The following is an 18,874-nucleotide window of genomic DNA, read 5'->3' on the forward strand; positions in this document are numbered from 1 at the left end:
GGGGCTTTTTCTTTTTTTGATTTCTATACCATTGCACCAAAAATGTCCTAGATCAGAATTATATATTAGAGATGTTCTACAATAGCAGTGGCCTTGATCCAAAATAGATTAAATATAGGCTTCCATTTGAAGTGAAGCCAGGGCAAAGATTTGATGGCTCTTGTATATTACATTTTTCTCTCACGAGATCCTGGCACAAACAGATCAAATCTCATCTTAAAAGAGGTATTTTAGTATTGTGTGGAATTCTTATGAACAGAGAACCAGAAATAAGCCATTCCAGGGTTTTGTTTAGGATGCAATACAAACTGAAAGCAGTAAGAATGTAGTGAATGGGAATCAGAAGACAAACTGTGCTGAAATAAAATGTACAGATTCATTTTCATTTTAACCCACCCTGAAAATAAATATCCTATTTAATAGCACAAGTGTTTACCTCTGCTTGCATTACAAAAGTGAAAAAATGTTTTTAAGATGTAGCTTTCTTCAAATTTACAAGATGATACAAAATTTTAGAAATTGACATGACAGGTCACTGAAAAATGATCACCTGTCCCGTGAAATGTCATGACAGCTCAAAATTTGATTGTATCCAAAATCTATCAGAATTCTTACATATAAATAATGTAGAGCTTATAATATAAAAATGAAATTTGAAAATACTGTTTCATCATTTTATATTGAAACTGTCGATAATTCCGAGGGAGAATGTGGCTGGAATCCAGAATTGCTCTGTCTTCAACTCTATACTACTTTATCAGAATACTAGGTATAAAAAGAAAAATTAAACGCCCCTAATTTATTTAGTTTACTGGCAGCAGTGTATGATATGGGATGGAAAGGGACTAAGAAGATCAAGCCAATGCATTTTTAAGCTGATGGCTTTGTGCATTAGTCATTCTACGAGGTTTTCCTTGTATAAGACAAGATAGGCCCCTTCAGACTGAATCTGAAAGGTCTCCAAACTATGCACAGCATAGTGTCAAACAAAAAAATCAAATAATAGGTTGCTTGTGATAGCAGAGAAGAAAGAAAGAAAGAAAGCTCTCACCCTTATAACCAGCTGCATTGGTTTTCCAGTCATTAGCATTCAGATGTCCTGCACGTGAAGTCCTGACAATAATGTGCTGTACATCTCTCCAGGTCAGAAATGGACTATGAAACAGAAGAAAGACAAAGTCACAGATCAGACATTTTACCAGGATGTAGTGATACAAAGCCATGTAAGCTGAAAACTGTCCAAAGCAAAACAACTTTCATTTATCTTCTCTACTTCCCTTTGCTCCATTCAAAATAACATGTTCCAATTTTACAGAAAGACTATATGAAACTGTGAGGTTTGCCATAAGCAGACTGTAATAATATATGATAATATTCTGTTATATGAAACTTAAGGGAAGAGTTCATTTCACACAGAGACAATTTTTATGACCACCAACTACTGTATCTTAATGAATGTAAGAGAGAAGAAATCAAACATTTGGCTTGCTGAAAAGCTCTACTAAATCTCACTAACTGCTAGCTCAAACTAGAAATTCCTCTAGACTTTCAGTTCCAATTTAAGCTATTCCAGGTGCCTCTGTTGTTATTAATTTGTCTACTACTCTGGTCTTGGAATTCACTGAGAGTATTTTGCAATAATTCCAAGCAGTTGGATGGCTGATGAGTTGCAAAGCAAGGGCCTGACTGAACAGATGTGTATTCCAGGATTAATAAAAACCTGTCCACCTAGAAGGTGAAATAGGATATTGTTTCTATTCTCACTGTGACATTAATACACATTTATCTTCTAGGACTAGGGCAAATATTCAGAGATTGCAGGTTTCCTGCTTCTTCTATATCTACAACAGGGAGAATTTATTTTCTTAGAAGACGATCTAAAGGTGCCATCATGCGGCTATTTTTTCTTGTTCCTCCCAATATTTCAGTTTTTCTATTACCTGCAAGAAGATGAACAGTATTCTCTTTAAAAATGCAGTGCACTAAAGGGAATGATAAACTGAGCCACTAAACAATGAAGAGGAAAAAAGTAATGTGGTGCAGAACACCAGGCACTGAGTAGCATTCTCAGAGCATCATTATCTGTCCTATTGAACACACTGCCACAATTCCTCTCAGCTGAAGACAGAACAGAATTAAGTCTATAAGACCCAGAATCGGCTCCCTACACTGTCCAGCCATTGAAAACCAGGGAAACCTTGGTTCTTAAACCAAATTCTTAACATATTTAAATATTCTGTTGCATTAAATGTCTCATTAAATATGAGAGCAGATGCCTTCTCTCCCTGAGCATTTTTAGAAAACATTACTATGCCTATAGGTGCTTTTTTTTCTTATGGTGCAGTTTCTCACATCAGGCTGCTGGACTAGAATGACTAGTAATTGTTTAACCAGTTGGGCTTGTAAAAATTACTGAAAAAAAATATTTTTAAAAAGTTATGGAATGTAAGGCACATTAAGGGTCTGTAACATAGGATATACTTCTACATATCATATAGCATGTAGAAGCTTTTTTTGCCTTATTCGCCTGTACAACATAATTTAAATCAATTTCTAGCTCTACTTTACAACATTCAGTTCATATACTTGCTGCATCTCCACGGTTTCTGCAATGCATCCTGATCTCCTCATGAGGCAGTATTGGAAGATTTGCCACAGAACCACACAATGGCTTGAGCTGGAAGGGACCTTTACAGGTCACTCAGCCCAAGTACCCAGCAATCAGCAGGGACATGTTTAACTAGATCAGGTTACTCAGAAGCCTGTCTGAACTGACCTTGAATGTTTCCAGGCATGGGACATCTACCACCTCTGTGGCAATCTGTTTTAAGGTTTTACCACTCTTTTGTAAAAGGAAGAAAAAAAATATCTTTTGCATTATCTATATAATGGTTTTTAGGATAAAATCCAGACAAGTTGTGATAGGACATGATGTATTTCTTTAGATGAACATTGGGGTAGGCAGCTATACATCCACCAGCAATGGTGTTCTGGTATACCTGTGTCAAATCTGCAGTGCATACAGAGATAAAAAATCGTAAGTGCCAAAAATGAAACAAACAATGGCCTAACTGAAGGCTGATAATGATGAAATTGGGAGGAGAAAACCCCTGAGAGAAAGGCATCTGAATTACATCCTTTATTGTGTCATCTCCAAAGTCTGCTTAATAACAGCATGGAAGGAACAACAACAAAACCGTAGGTTTGATGCTGCTCTTAGAACCAGCTTGATTGTGAAGATGGAGAAGGCTTACATTGTCTTGGGTTAATAAAAGAAAATATGGTTAGCATGGTACACAGGCTATTGACTTGACCTGTCTTCCACATTTCAAGAGACTGACTACAGGGACACTGCAATTCACTGAAACTGCTTCTCTTTCACCTTTTTCATTTTACTCCCAACAAGGAACTGACAGCAGAAAGCAGCTGGGATCCCTGCTCTCAAGGTGAACAGCCAGAAGCACTGCAAGAGTAACTTCAGAGTTACTTGTAGTTCAGCATCTAAAGGCTGGTGCTGGAAAACACTTGGGAAGCCAAGAAACTACAGGGGACAGAGCTGCTAAACTCTTAAAAGTCTCAATTGAGAAAATGCCAACTGAGATTTCTAAAAAGCTTGTACAAGTTAAAGGCATTGTCCTGGCACCAGAACAACAGCTATCCACTAGTTTTATTTCTAGCTGTCACTCCAAAGCAGACACAGAAAAACTCTATGAAGAAGTTAAAAATCATCACAATCAAATATTACTTGTTTTTAATCTTGTTTGAGTTTAGGAAATGTCTTAATGGATTTTTGGTAAATCTTTTGAATGCAAGTTAAATTGGAAATTTCAGCCTGAATGGTTATTCTTTGGCAAATTTATATGTGACTGAAAACAGGAACAGGAACCAAAGTACACCCAAATCAATGTCAATATCATAAGTAAAATAGGTGATTAAACCTCAGGAGAAAGATAGGTTCTAAGGTAAGCATTTATTAATGGCTATGTTTTTTATTTATTTCAATACTAAAAGGAAACTACTCAAAAAATGTGAAGATTCAGAAGGAGATTTTTAACTCACGCACTCTAGAATTGCCTTCTATAACAGGCAATCAATCAGTGAAGTAAAGACCTGGCTAAAGCTGATACACTTAAATTATAACCTCTTCCCCTGCACTCAGCTATAGAGGTCACTTGACAGCACTTCCTCAATTCACCTCAGCTGTCTCATCACTTTTAACCTCTGACTATATTTATGACAAATTGGCCATAACTTTGATAATACAGAAATATGTTTTCTGTATTGCACCTTGCTAGACAGTGCACTGCTCTTCTTTCTGTAAAAAAATTAATCACTCTGGAAGGTATGCAAATATATCTCTTCAGTTGCCAGAAATCCAAAGTATCTCCCTCTGACATTCTTGACCCCTTACAATGTGAATTCCATTTTCCTTTTGTCTCAGTGGTTACAGTTGGCGGTACCATCATTTAGAGGAATGTGGTACAATGTCACTTTTCTGTCACTAGTATCAGAATTCACTAAAATTCTTTAGTTCTTCCCAGCACTACTTTGCTCTAGCCTCAGTTTCATGTAAAAAAAGACAAATGCAGGAATGACATTGACCTGCTGGAGCAAATCCAGAGGAGGGCCACAAAAATTATTAGAGGGATGAAGCACCTCTTCTTTGAGGAAAATCTACCTTCTTTGATAGAGTGGCTTTAGATTAGATCTTTGCTGGCAGCGTAGTAAAGCACTGGGTGCCTAGAGAAGTTAAGGGTGCCCCCTTGGAATTGTTCCAAGGCCAGGCTCCAGGGGGCTCTGAGCAATCTGGTCTAGTGAACAGTGTTTCTGATGATGGTGGGAGGCTGGAACGAGATGATCGTTCAGGTCCGTTCCAAATGAAATAATTCTAAGATCCCATATCATTCAAGTAAAGAGAACCATGACAGAAAACATACTGTCTCTCCAAGGCTATAGCACTGAGTGTACCACACAGTAGAAAGGTAGCAGACTAAATACTTCCATTTCACTTGCTGCTCCTTACTAATGAAACTAGTTTATATATCACATGCTGGAAAATATGCACTGGCTTATAGGGACATGCAGTTCAATTGGGGGTGTATAATGAATTCTTCTGTCAGCAACATAAGGGTTTTTATTTAAATTTGTCTTCTTTAAAGGAACATGGCACAATGGTCTCTGGAATGAATACAGGGTCACTGTATCTCCTGAGTCTGATTTGATCAAATCCTAAATCCAACCCTTTTATCAATGAGAAAAGGTATTTCTAGCAACAGTAGGTGGTACTATTCAATAAAAATAGTTTACTTTTAGAAAGAAAATTGCTGTCTCTGTGCACTAAATTGATTTTACTTATCTTCTCATTTAACAATTAGAAAAATTTGACATTATGTAATGACTAAATGCAACATACAAGAAAACATTTATTAATAGGACCTGATCAAGGTCCGTCCTTGGGACTGGGAACCATCAACTGGGTACAACTGGAGACCCATTTACTACCTAAATACCATAAGAAAACTTCAGAACATGAAAATTAAGATATGTCTTTGTGTGATAGCTATTGCATGTTTACAACCCTACATTGCACCCTCAGGGATTCCAAACATGCAGTCTGAAACTCAGTTGCAATTCTTTGATTCCTGAGGAAAAACATGCCACTTTGATACCCAAATACTAGATCAAAAATAACAAAAATGTGTTCACATTATGCATAAAATCATCCTCAAATAATTTGTTACCAGGATTTTAGAAGCAGATCCCTGTTGGAAGAAATGGCTAAGTGGAGGGTTCAAATCAGTAGGCAGGTAAGAGAACCTCCATCAGTCATTTGCCAATCCTAACATATGGGGTTTGTCAAAGAAAGAAAGTGCGAGGCTGCAGTGTAAATCTGCCTTGCTTTTTTTTTTTTTTTTTTTCATTTGGTTAAATGTACCTTCGTGTGTGAGTTGAAGCACCCTTTTGGCTGTTCTAACTCATATCCAGGTCATATTAGTTCTCTTTTCAATTAATGATGTCTCCCAGGAATAAAACTTGGCTGCTGGGGAAAACTGACTTCCACAGACTCAAACCCCTTCTGTGGTAAAAATTGTGTTTTTCCAACACAAAATGGAATGAAACTATACATTATTACAAACAGCCAAGTAGTGTTCAGGACGAAGTGCTTTAATTTTTAAGCAGCTTGCTATACAAACAATATAACTAACCTTGCAACTTTTTCCAACTTGTCCTTTTAAAAAATCTCACATAAATACTGCCATTAGCAGAGTTATTAATAGGGAATCTAAGAAAGAATGTATGAAAATGCAAACTCTGTTTGAAGCAAAATAGTTCCAGTAAGCAGTTACAATGAGCCACAATTTTGTGTCTTTTATATTTCATTTTTAAAGTATTGCAGAAAATACTTTGACGGCTTCAAAACTTTTTTTTTCATACTTTAATTCCTAACATTTAATTAGGGTCACCTAAATCGGAAGGCATCACAGGTGAAAAATACACCCTGAAATTTCAAATCACACAAATATGAAATTCAGAAACTTCATAAATAAATTAAACAGATTCCATACAAGCAAACCCCACACATAAAATTTAATAGATCACAATATGATTTCCCTATTATACTAAAGGTTGTACTTCATAATCTATAATGTCACAAGACCAAAGATTTCTCCAAACTGGTGGAGAAAACCAGCATGGGAAGCCATAACATGAGAACTATGTTTCTCCCTAATTTTTTTTTCTTTTTCTTTTTTAATTTTTCTTTTAATTTTTTATTTTTTAAGTGGCTGTGGTCAGCTGCAGTGGTGGATTTGAAATACACGTAAGAGAGAAAAGTTAGTGAATGAAATACAAATTAATAAAACCACATTTATGGTATTAATAATTCCTTTGTATCTACTCAAATATATAGGCTAAGATCTAGAAACAGAACCTTCCATTTAATGAAATGGAACAGAATCTAAAAGGAGGCAAAATCAACATTTTCAACATTTTCACTCTGAAATTCTTTTTAGTACCATGCAATGGAGTACTACAAATACTAAAGAGTTACTAGAATATTTAGTCACTGGCACATTTTGTCTCCATCACCACATATAAAGCTCTAACACAGTTTTGTCTTTATGTCTATTATAGCAACTATTTGTTTAAAAAAAATACTAGTCCATATGCACTAATATAGATTTCCCACTGGTAGAGCCACTGAAGGTCACTAAAAAAAAAAAATGTAAGCTTTCCAATGTTGTAAGAAGTCACAATGAGAAATCGCTTTGTTGTAGATCTTGTAAGGCATACCTGTTCTGAAACTTTCAACAACAAAACAAAAAAGAATCAACTACCAATTTCAGTTCATTAAGCAAGAATAGTGAGAAAATTTACACCAAGTTGACATGTACACACACACAGTCTTATCTGCATTTGCAGATTGTTTAGAATGAACTTCAGAATTTTAAAATGGAGGTTAAGAGGACATTTTAAAAGTTTAAATCAACCCACAGTAACATTATATTAACTTTTTAAAAGACCTTTGTTTCTGATAACTGCATTAAGAAAACACAATTATAATGACACAAGTGTCACACTACTTAAGATTCAGGTCTTCAATTACAAACTCTTATCCTTATAACTCAATAACAAGAAGTATTCTGTGCTGAATACTGGGTCAAAGTGTCTTCACAAAAAGCAGCATGAAAGATGGAAACATGATTCTATTATGAACTGCATGCAATTTGAAAGTACTATTATATGCATATTTTTTACTTTCTTCAAAGAAAATGGCTGACCCCACAGAAAGCTAGTTTTCTTCAGAATTTAATAGAATCAATCTCCTAGAACTTAGAAACATTGAGTAGGATTTGGGGTGAAGCACTCCATCTTAAACCTTCAGGTATTATCCAGCAGAGTACAAAGTAATGTAAAAGGTTCTGAAATACAGATTTACCTGAAGAGCTCCCACATGTCTGCTGCTCCGTGAACCACATTAGAGATACATATTAGGCATAAATCATGTAGTTGAAAAAATGTTTGTAAGAGGATTTTTTTGGAGCTAAAGGTACAAGGACTTTGGAGCTACACTATTCATGGTTTTTAGAGCTGAGGAGCTTGACCCATGTTAAAAAATAGACCTGTGTCAGCGTGCAGAAGTTGAGATTTTATTTTTCATACTACATTAACTTATGTTCAGGTTAACCTGACACCTCCCACAACCTCTTTCAGTGTTCAAGAACAGACATTGCTAAGAGAAGCCTGGTGAATGGAGGCGGTGACCTACAGTACTCTGCTGGGTACAGCAGATCTAGGCAGCCTTCTTAGTGAACTATAAGATGTTACAGGGTGTTATACATCATTTAATGGAAACCACCTGTGCTCAACATTGTTTCATTTTACTTCAACACTGCGTACTCTGTCAGCATTTCCACAGTGTTTCCTTCCTGTGTAGGTAAGCATGGAGATCTTTCCTGCCCTTAGAAGGTTACTGTGACAAGAGAAGTTCCAAAGTGTGTGATGTATGCATAAAGGTACTGGATGGATGAGAAATATCTTCCTGTAAATGCTTAATTTTGTTTCAGAATATATCTCAGATCTTACTTTGCTTCCAGTGCCAGGGCAATGATGCCTGCAGCCATAGGTGCAGAGGCTGAGGTTCCAGTATGGCTGTCTGTGCAACGCTGCCTCAGGTCTGTAGTAATCTGGAAGAAATTAAATGTGTGAAATTATAACACAACTTCAGAAAATAGAGCATGTTTTATTTACTTGAATGAGTCACATGTATGTGGAGGGTATTTTCTTCTTTAACAGCAAGGAAAAGAAGATACATGATGTTGGATGTTCTGAACTTGAAGTCTCTCCTGAATTTAGATAGTGTTCTTTATATTGCTCCATGATCAACAAAGCATGATCAACAAAGACACCTTTAAACCAGAAAAACATGCAGAGGGGTTTGAAACTGCACAACTGCAATTCTGCCCTTCTATTTGGATTTATAGAGGACTTTCTCTCCAAGATATCAAAGCGCTTTACAAACAGAAAAGAACTATATCTTATATGCAGACTACTTATAAGACATATACACTGCTTATACATGTTTTAGAGACTACATAGAGGTATGGAGGGTTTGAAAAGGTTGCCTGAAGTCACTCTGGAAGTATGTGAGACAAAAGAATACAGTTTGGCTCATGCTAAGCACCCTGTTTAATCTTTAATTCACTTCTTATGCAATAAATCACATTAAATGAAGCAGTAATTCATTGGAAAATCCTGATGTGATCACAAACTTGCCCCAGCCATCACCAGCCAATTAGATGTTTTCAGTTTTAAACTGTTACATCTTATGTATAATTACATGCTGCACATATTTTTATATGCAGTCTAAGTGGACATATAAACTGCAATGTGCAATACCAGCTAGACACACAGCCTTCTACTTAGTGTTAGGATGTTTCTCTCTAATAATGAATTTTAGACAAATGCTTTCTGTAAGAATATAAATCACACATAAATGTGATTATTCTAAATCTTGCTTCTTTCAGGTAATGTCAATCTGAAATGATTCTACTCTGTCTTGCTGAAGAAGTGATTCTTTGCAGGAGCAAGGCAGCAGAGGTAGGATGTCACTACTACCTAGTACAAGCTCAAACAAAACCCATGCAGACTGGATGAAGACAGCAGTCTTCAGCAGGCAAATCTCAATGAAGGTGAATGACCTGTGATGTCAAAACTTATTCTGAGAATTTCAGTCACTGCAAGACATAGAATATCTGCCAGAGGGGCAGAGGAAAAGTTGCTTATGTAACACTTTATCTAAGCACATGGAATTATTGTGTTCTAATTCACCAGTGTTCTACTACATTTCCAACATAGATTTGCACAAAGATGGGAGGAGAGGATCAGAGGATCAAAAAATTGCAAAAAAGCACAGAGTACATCAAAATGCCTGTCTAACTTTGAAACCTCAAGATACATGAAATGTGATCTGAAAAACCATCTGAATCTCATCTGGGCAGAATATAAGCAAATACATGCAGGAGATATAGGTCTCACATTCATGTTAGCCATATTCAGTATATTACATGTTTTGTGTAAGGCTGATGAAAACTCTCACAACATGTAAGCAAATGCAAGCTAACACAGAAGATTTCTAACAGAAAAGGAGCTAACAGCACCAAGAAAATATTGTAGGGAGCAAGTGAAACAATATGAAAATTACTAAAAATTGAAAAAGACTTACAAAAGCATTTATAATGTCAGATCCTTAAATGAATCATCTTACCAGAGGCTAGGTTTCCTAATTATTGAAGTCTAGAAATAACTTTTTTGCCCCTTATCATTTAATGTTCTTCACTGATGCACACCTTGTTAAATAATTCTATCTGTCATTGGCTAGAAGTTGAAACCCCATAAATAAAATATTCATGTAATTTCCTTCTCTCTTCCCCTTTTGCCTATTGATTGTCTATTCATTTAGAAGTTACCAGCGTTGGGAAAAGCTTTAAGCATGGAAATTGCATAAGTGTAGTGACAATATTAAGAGATGAAACTGAAGTAGTAACAGCCCTAACATTGCACTGCTTTTATGTGCAAACTCAAGTAGTGATTATCCAGGTGGAATTAAGATGTCCAAGTACTAGATGATGACATGCACCCAGAGACATACAAGATAAAAGTACCCCATTTGGAAAATACTGTTCAGTGCTGTGGCAGGGACCAGAAGGAAGGCCAGGAAAAAGAGAGGGTGCAAAATGGATTAATACATGCTCACGTCTTTCATACATATATATATATATATATATATAAATACTTATATATATAGAAAAATATATATATTTATATGTATAAATATATACAAAGTATATATACATACTTTAGCCCTGCATAAAAGTAGTGCAGTGGGTGCTTTCCTTGGAGGACCTAAGGCAACTAAGCATCCAGGAGCTCAGGCAGAAAAGTGCTGTCATAGAAGCTTTTCCCTGAGGGACAGCCTCTGTCAATACAGTGAAACACAAACTGAATTGTGCTGTCCTTGTTTCTCATCCTCTGGAAGAGCATCTTTCCAGACTGATTTTACTGTCCTGTCACCACAGATATCAAGCACAATAAGCCATGACATCTCTTTAATTGGCACCATTGTCCCTCTTGTTCTAAGCATATACTCTGGCAGCAATTTCAACTACAGACTCTTATCTTGCTTTCAACAGATACTTCAGCCAAAAATGTGTTGGGAAAGCTTTATACATGTAAATCCCATTTCAGCTAGTTCAAAGGAAAGTTACTGACAGCAACTGAGATGTTTAGGTGTAGATTACCTCCAAGATTTGAGGCATGTTTTTCAGCACTGTGGATTCAGAGTCAGAGAACTGCTGCATTTACCCCAAGACAAAAGAGCATATGATCACCAAGAGATGAGCAAAGTTCAAGAAGAACAAGGGTGCCCAAATTCCTGAGCAACACATTCAATCACAATAAAAGGATATGGTGTTTGATAGCACCATGAAGCTGCCATGAGTGTATATTAGAAGTCATTCTGATTGTTAGGGTGGGGAGAAGGAGAAATTTAAAAATCTTCCATCGAGTATAACACAACTGCTGATCTGTGAAAATGCTGATCCAACTGCACAAGAAAAGTCCATGTAATATTTCCAGGGCCATGACTTACTACAGCTTCTAAGTAAGTTGAATCAACTAGGTTTGATTGAAGACAATGGCAGTATTTCTGGTTCTTGCCTAGTTTAATCAATATGAAATTAGCCACAGACACCCTGATGAAAGGAAGAGAGGAATTACTGCAGTGCACTATAATATCTCTCATAGGCATTGGTACAAAGTTTTCAGAAAAGCTAGGCATTTATTAAAGGAAAACATCTAGACATACTGTAACAGTTTTATAGAAGCAACTTGCTCTGAGCAACTTGCTCTCTGAAGGAGATGCCATTTTTGTACAGTCATTATTAAGGCTGAATCATCAATCTTTCCACAGTTTTACCAACTGGGAAATTAATGAATAAAGTAAAAAATGGGGTTTCTCTTGGCAGAGAACAAGCTCATGTACCCTCTCCCAAGCCTCAGCCTTAGTATTTCATATTTCATGACATGAGTTTTCTGAACTGATTTAATTTTTTCTATCTTCTGCTACAGTTCTTCAAGACATGTTGATTTCTGTGAATCTGTGTCCCTAGAAGTGAAAAGATTTTAACAAAAATATATTATACATTCTACACAGCCTATGCATCTGTATATACCCAGAACAGAAGTCCTGTGTAGACATTGTATCCTGTGATTATCTTGTGCATATCTTGATAACCTGAGTGAGTTTCTGAAGAACAGGCTTTCGTGTTTGAAGAACTGGCAGGAGACAGGATGGGCTTTTTTTGTTGATGTTTCAGTTGTTGTTGTTGTTTTCAGTTTTTAAGTTTTTTCTGCTTAGAGCACAAGTTTATCAACAAGCAGAGAAAGAAAATCAGCAGATGAATTGTTGTTTATTAGAAGATAACTAAACAGGTGAAACATTAAGTATATGGGTTATTTGCAGGAGATAGGTCATTAATAGGCTTATAAATTGTATCTCTGAGGAACTTTCTGATGTCAAAATCTTAGTGTGTTACGAAATCATTCAAAAAACAAATTCAAAGGAAATGCACTTGTGCAATGTTTGATAAATGAAAGACCCATATAGATAACTATATTATGTGGTGCTTAACCTATCCCAGCCACATGGTGTGGAGGGGGGAAGCTATCTTTAAGCATGGTTCTATGGTATTCAAAGAAGTATATATAGTACTGTAAAGAAGAGAATAATAGGAAAAAATACCTTGACAACTGCATATTATTACAGAAGCCAATACTTCTGTACACACTGAGTTATGAGAGGTAACATCCATAATGAAGTATAATTTTATGGTCTTTACCTACTGTCAATTAGTCTCTGTCCCACAATGCAAGTTTCTATGTCTGTAACTATGCTAGCACTTTGCAGCTACATTCGAAAAACCTAAAAATAATTCTAGTTCTTTTCCATAAGAGTCTGTGTAAAAGGCATACATCTATAGACACTGTAGGAATATTTGCATCTTTTGAGCATTTTAATATACCCAAAGGGTGGGAACTTGGTTCATAAACTCAGTACAGTGTAAAGTCAAACACACTTGCTGTACCTTTCCTGATCAACAAGGAACTCACCTGAGAAGGTGTGTCTAGCTGTTAACTTAAAATATTTTAAGCTGTCATTCTATAAGACAAGAAAACCCGTCCAATACTAGAAAAACTTCTAAAATACTGTAAAAATACATCCTGTATTTTTAACAAGTAATTATAAAAAGTGGGTAGTAATGAAAAGAGAAAAAAAGAGTTTTGTGTAGTTATTAAAGTGATTGTGATTCTATTACACCATATTGAAATCAAATAATTTCTGAAACAATTTTTAGTCTACAAAGTAAGTTTCTGATACTTGATTACTGTTTGTTCATTTACCTTATAATACCTTCTGCACTTACTGGACAGAAAAACAGAGAAGAAAACAGAAAAGAAAGATATTTGGCTAAACAGTGCAAGAAAAAATAGGAAGGAACTGTGGAACATGATATTATTCAACTGTAACCCATTCACTGCTCCTAAGTCTTGGGTAGGTATTTCTGCACTACAACACTGCAGAATCTCACATGATACTGAAATCTGTGCTGTGTTACATGAAAAAAAAATTTAAAAAAGAAAAATAATTTTGTTCATTTGATGTTAATTGTAAGTCCTGTGTGAGGTCACTTCCTTCTGGTTTACTGCTGTGGTATTTTTGTTTCCTATTTTGAATGTAGGAGTCTCACTCCAACAAACAAAGTCATTTTATGATCTGATAAAATATTGTTACTCTTCAAATTCTGGCACAGAATTGAGCCCTGCATTGTTTGTCAACTGCATATAAATTTATGTGCAAAATAGAATTTGGGTAAATTTAATAATAATCTTTTTGTTCACCCTGTATTCTTACATTTTTTGCTTTAAACCTGCTGCAAGGTCTCAGCTTCTTGTGGAAAGATATGAAGACAACCTCTGACTCAAAAGGAGCATCAGTTTAAACAAAAGTGTAAGACATGATGCAGTGAAAAGGTTGTGTGGTACAACAATGAAAACTAATACATATGATTTCTAGACTGTTCTAGCACTTTACAGCACTTTAAAAAACTTAGTATTTGAAATTTTCAGTTCTGTTTTGAGTACACTTTTTGTTTCAAATAAGACTTCTTTCCAAGGTAAATGATATTTGATAGGCCTTTAGGAGGACTGAATTTTGGTAGACAAGCTGGAGAAAAGAATAGCAATACAGTCAGTATTGCAATGCTCTTAGAAGACACTACAAGCAAGACAATCACACAGGTAATAGCAATATTCCTTTCTCCATGTGAGGGTGTGTATGCTGAGAGGACTTCTCAACAATCAGTTTGAAAAGCTGGTTTCACAATTTCACTGAATTTCTCACTGGGCTGTAGCATAACAGAAGCACATAGTCATTGCTTAAATGGACAACTGTTTTACACACAACACAAACAGAAGCGATTTATCTTCACTATGCTGTTTTGCTTTGTCACCGAAAGCACCTGGAGGGGGAACAGCCTTGCATGGCTTTAAATACAAAGTACCACTTATAAAACATGGAAGAGTTGTGTGTTTCAAAAGTCAACTGATAGTATAGTACAGGAAAAAGGATCTTGGCAGGAATTTTTATAGTCTGGTTTTCAAGCATTTGGGATCAGTGACTCTTACGGCACATGCAACTGCAAGGTTGCTTTGCACAACTAGTCAAGGATACATTCTGATAAACAAATGATCAATAGACCTGGGTTAATTCTTATGGCTACTCAGACTTACACTTTTGCCATTCACTGTGCAAAATGATGCACACTAGGACTAGAACTGGCATATGGAACTTAACTGCTTTGAAAAGAATGGAGGATCTAACTAGTAAATGAATCCAGCTGACTAGTAAAAACAATTGGTTCTTATAGAATTAATGGAATTCAATTTAAAATTATTTTCACTTAACTCTGATATTCAATGTGAGATCTCCAAGGGAGACTCCAATTAAGAATATTTTTAGAGGCATATTTTTAATTCTTTCAACAATGTTTATGCAAAATGTCTTCTTTACTTTCCTAACTATGGGATAATTTGTGCGCATTCTATACATAGCTATTATTACATCCTTTGTAAGGTATACAAAAATCCTTTGTAAGGATTTTTCAAAAATCTTGCAGTAAGAGATTAATCTGCCTGTATTAGCACAGTGCAAAGTTCCAAAGTGAAGGGTATTATTCTTTGGTAAACTAAAAATTATATATGCTTATATTCCATAAGAAGTCTTTAACAATAAAGGTGAGATCACCTCCAGGTGTTTTTGATCCTAGTGCAAGACATAAGGGAGTGAAATGTCAGAAATTAGCAATGTTCTCTTACTGAAATAGTAAATCTGTAAAAGTAGAAAGTCTGTGTTGATTCAAAAAAATGCATGACTACCATCAAGAAAACTACAGCTCATCAGAGGAATCAGAGGAATGCAGAAAGCTTAAATTAGCAATGTAATAAAGTAGAAATAATGACTGAGAAATACAGAGATATTTTACTTGATATTAAAAACATGAACAAAGATATAAAGGAACAACAATTAATTACATTTGAAGATAAAAGATGCAGAGAGGCAATAAGGAGACACAAGATTAAATGGTGAACCTAAAAAATAATGTGTAAGTATGTTTTATTTAAAATACACCAGAAGCAAAAGAATCCCCAAACTATCTTAATTGTCCAGAGATAATAGTTTGTAGTGAACAGTTATTTCTTGGAATGTTCCATTTTGGAAAAAAATAAGGTCTAAATTAAATTTTCAAAGAATAGAGAGATAATAAATCATCTCCCTATTTTTCTCTATTTTAAATAAGAAGTTTAAATCAGAAAGATTGGAAGTGCCACAGACTTTTACAAGAGCTGGAAAGGGAACTGCTGTGTTGTTTTTAGCAAATGCTTGAACACTGCACAAGTTCCAGAAAACTGACAGAAAACCTGCATGGTGTCATTATTTTAAAAGGGTAAGCAGTATTGTCTTATTAATATCAGCTATTTTCCACCTTTTTATCTAGTGTAAAACAGCTGATATAGGATTGAAACTAATTACTAATACATTAATTAGCTAGTAGTATACTCAATGGTGGATAAAATAAGATGTTGGAAAAGGAATCTTGCCAAAGTACTGTACTATTTTTTTCTGGCCATCACTTTGGCTGAAAGTAATATACTCAGGATTTTACAAGAGACATCATGTAATATTTTTTTAAAATTTAAATTTAAGTTTAAAATTTAAAATTTAAAAATTAGCTTATTTAGTATTTCTCAGTCATTATTTTTACTTTATTACATTGCTAATTTAAGCTTATTAAATTATTAAAATAATTTAAAATTTAAGTATTTAAATTTAAGAAATTAAAAATATACATGATGCATAATACCTTGATTTAAACTGGGATAAGGTCCAAAAATGTAAACATATATAAAAGATTAGAAGCAGAGAAATTATATATATCCTTATAGAAGAAATTAGTCTTGTTTCTAATCAGGTCTTCTACAAACTGGTTCTTGGCCATAGTATGAACTAAAGCTTTTACCAAAGACATGGAAGAAAACACTAGCACCTTCTAATGAGTGCTGGAGAAACTTGGAAAATGACAAAGTGATGATGAAGGCTGGACTGAACTGAGTACTAAACCAGCCAGTTGTTAATGATGGAATAAGGAGACCCTAAGTATCCCTACATATTTCCTGGAACCACCAACTTTGAAAAAGAGAAGCAGCAGCTCTGAAAATGGGCTGGGCATCACATAGTGATGGACACATTACATAACAGTGATGCTAACAAGTCTCAGGGTCAATATATAAAGAGACTGACCTGGCACATACAGACACCCATTTTCCTGTGCTTTTGTTACTGAATACTGCTGCTACCTGACTGGTGTGTTTAGCTTGGACTCTAGAAGGTTGTAACATGAAAAAGGTTGTATAAGAAAACATGACTTAGAATGAAACAAGAAGCTTACCTTGCATTATGAAAATCAAAAGGGATTAACTTGGCTACATGGGCAGAGAGAAGACAGACAAATGGAGTGGTCTTCATACTAGCAATCAAATTTGTGACACCAAAGCTAATGGGGCTCAAAGAGCAAACAGGAGAAATCTTTTAATGCCAATGAATAATTAAAAGCACACTATATTTAAGTGGGCTTTTTTGTCACTGAAAACTTTGAAAGCAGTATTGATTATATTTATAAAAATTGTTGTTGACTTGACAGCAACTGCAGGATTCAAAGGACTCGGGGAAGTCCTACAGACTTGGCTAAGTTGAGGTCAGAAGGGAGGACCACAATCCCATCTGCTCAGCTTATTAGTCTCACTTAAACATAAAGAAGTTGGTGAACATCTTTTAAAGGATGGTGAACGGAATTTAATCACAGAAGTGAGGATTCCTAGTAGATACAGTATTTTTTTTATTTATTATTATTTATCAGGGATAACAAGAAACATGTTAAGAAGTGAGAGAGAAGGTTTCAGTGAAAAGATGCAAGAAAAGAACAGAAAAATCATCCGAATGAAGAAGGATCTCAGAACAAGTTTAAAACAAAAATTAGACCATCTGAAAATAACAAAGAATCCAAGAAGGGATGGCCAGCATACCGGAATCCTGAAAGACAAGGCAAACAATATTAAAAAAAGCATAGAGGCTAATATTTTTAACTCTTTATTGACACCAAGAGAAGAATCTGATAAGGACCAGAAAGAAAGAAAGAAATGTTAGACGAGTCCTCAAGAAAATATATGGAAGAAAAAAGCTCTCCAAATCCTTCAATTTTATGATCCAGAAGTAATAAATTTTGGTTAGTTAAGCACTAGAATAAATAAGCAGGGAAGAGGACAATAATAGCAAACCTCATCAAGCTGAGGTTTAAGGTTTAAAAGGTTTAAAAGGTTAAAAGGAGTAGAATGTTGAATACTGGAATATATCCTGAATGCATTCATTTTGCAAAGGCACACAGGTTGTACAAATAATAACAATATCAACAGATTATCAAACAGAATTAAAACTATTTGTCATTTGCCAGCAAAGATGAGAACAGTAGGGGAAAACAGATGCTGGCTGCTTTGGAATGAGAAGAGGAGCAACACAGAAAAGATGAGCACTGAGCCTAATTTTCCTTACAATATATTTCCAGACTAGGCAGCAATATGTCAGTAATAACTGACTGTCACTCAATGTAAAAGAGGAATGATGCTGGGTCAAAACAAATCTGAGAAAATAGAGATCTATATATCTTAGGTAAACTGCTAATACATCTGTAAAATGTGGAAACTGTTGATAAGTGGTTAACAAATGGAAGATATTAGTATAAATGATTTCTCTTTCTCTCCAGCCCCCAAAGTCGCTGTGCAAAATACAAACACATATACATGAAAAAAACAATTAAAACCCATACTATTTTCCTGTCATAGGATTCTCCACTGCTGTATGTTGTAGCTAGTGTGGACGCACATTCTTCCAGATACCACGGCTTCTTTCCGCTTTCAGCTGTACTGCTTATGGATATAGTGTAGATGCTATTGGTGTAGCCATCACAGGAGCAGTGGTCTCGACTTCTTCCACCATTTCCAGATGCCCAAACAAAGACTGAACCTAAGCCTCTTCGTCCCTGTTTGGAAACAGTACAAAAGATTTGATTAATAATTCTTCTTTTCTCCCTTGACTGTTTAATAGCCAAGTCTTTTCCCCAAAAAGACATCTCATGAGAAAGATGAGAAAGAAAATAAAAGAACAACTACCCAGAGAAGAATTTGAAATGAGAACAGGATTTAT

General features: G+C 35.3%; 1 protein-coding gene across 2 annotated transcripts in view; it reads right to left on the reverse strand.

Moving 5' to 3' along the window:
• PCSK5 (proprotein convertase subtilisin/kexin type 5) overlaps positions 1-18,874 on the reverse strand; it is a 229,767-nt gene that overhangs the window by 98,870 nt on the left and 112,023 nt on the right. For both annotated transcript variants that reach the window (XM_015652533.3, XM_015652536.3), the window contains exons 8-10: positions 18,498-18,710; positions 8,587-8,687; positions 1,052-1,155 (exon numbers count right to left, since the gene is read on the reverse strand). In XM_015652533.3, coding sequence (XP_015508019.1) covers positions 1,052-1,155; positions 8,587-8,687; positions 18,498-18,710 — 418 coding nt within the window. The remainder of the gene's footprint in view (positions 1-1,051; positions 1,156-8,586; positions 8,688-18,497; positions 18,711-18,874) is intronic.

Source organism: Parus major, chromosome Z (genome assembly GCF_001522545.3).
Source record: "Parus major isolate Abel chromosome Z, Parus_major1.1, whole genome shotgun sequence".
Taxonomy (NCBI): domain Eukaryota; kingdom Metazoa; phylum Chordata; class Aves; order Passeriformes; family Paridae; genus Parus; species Parus major.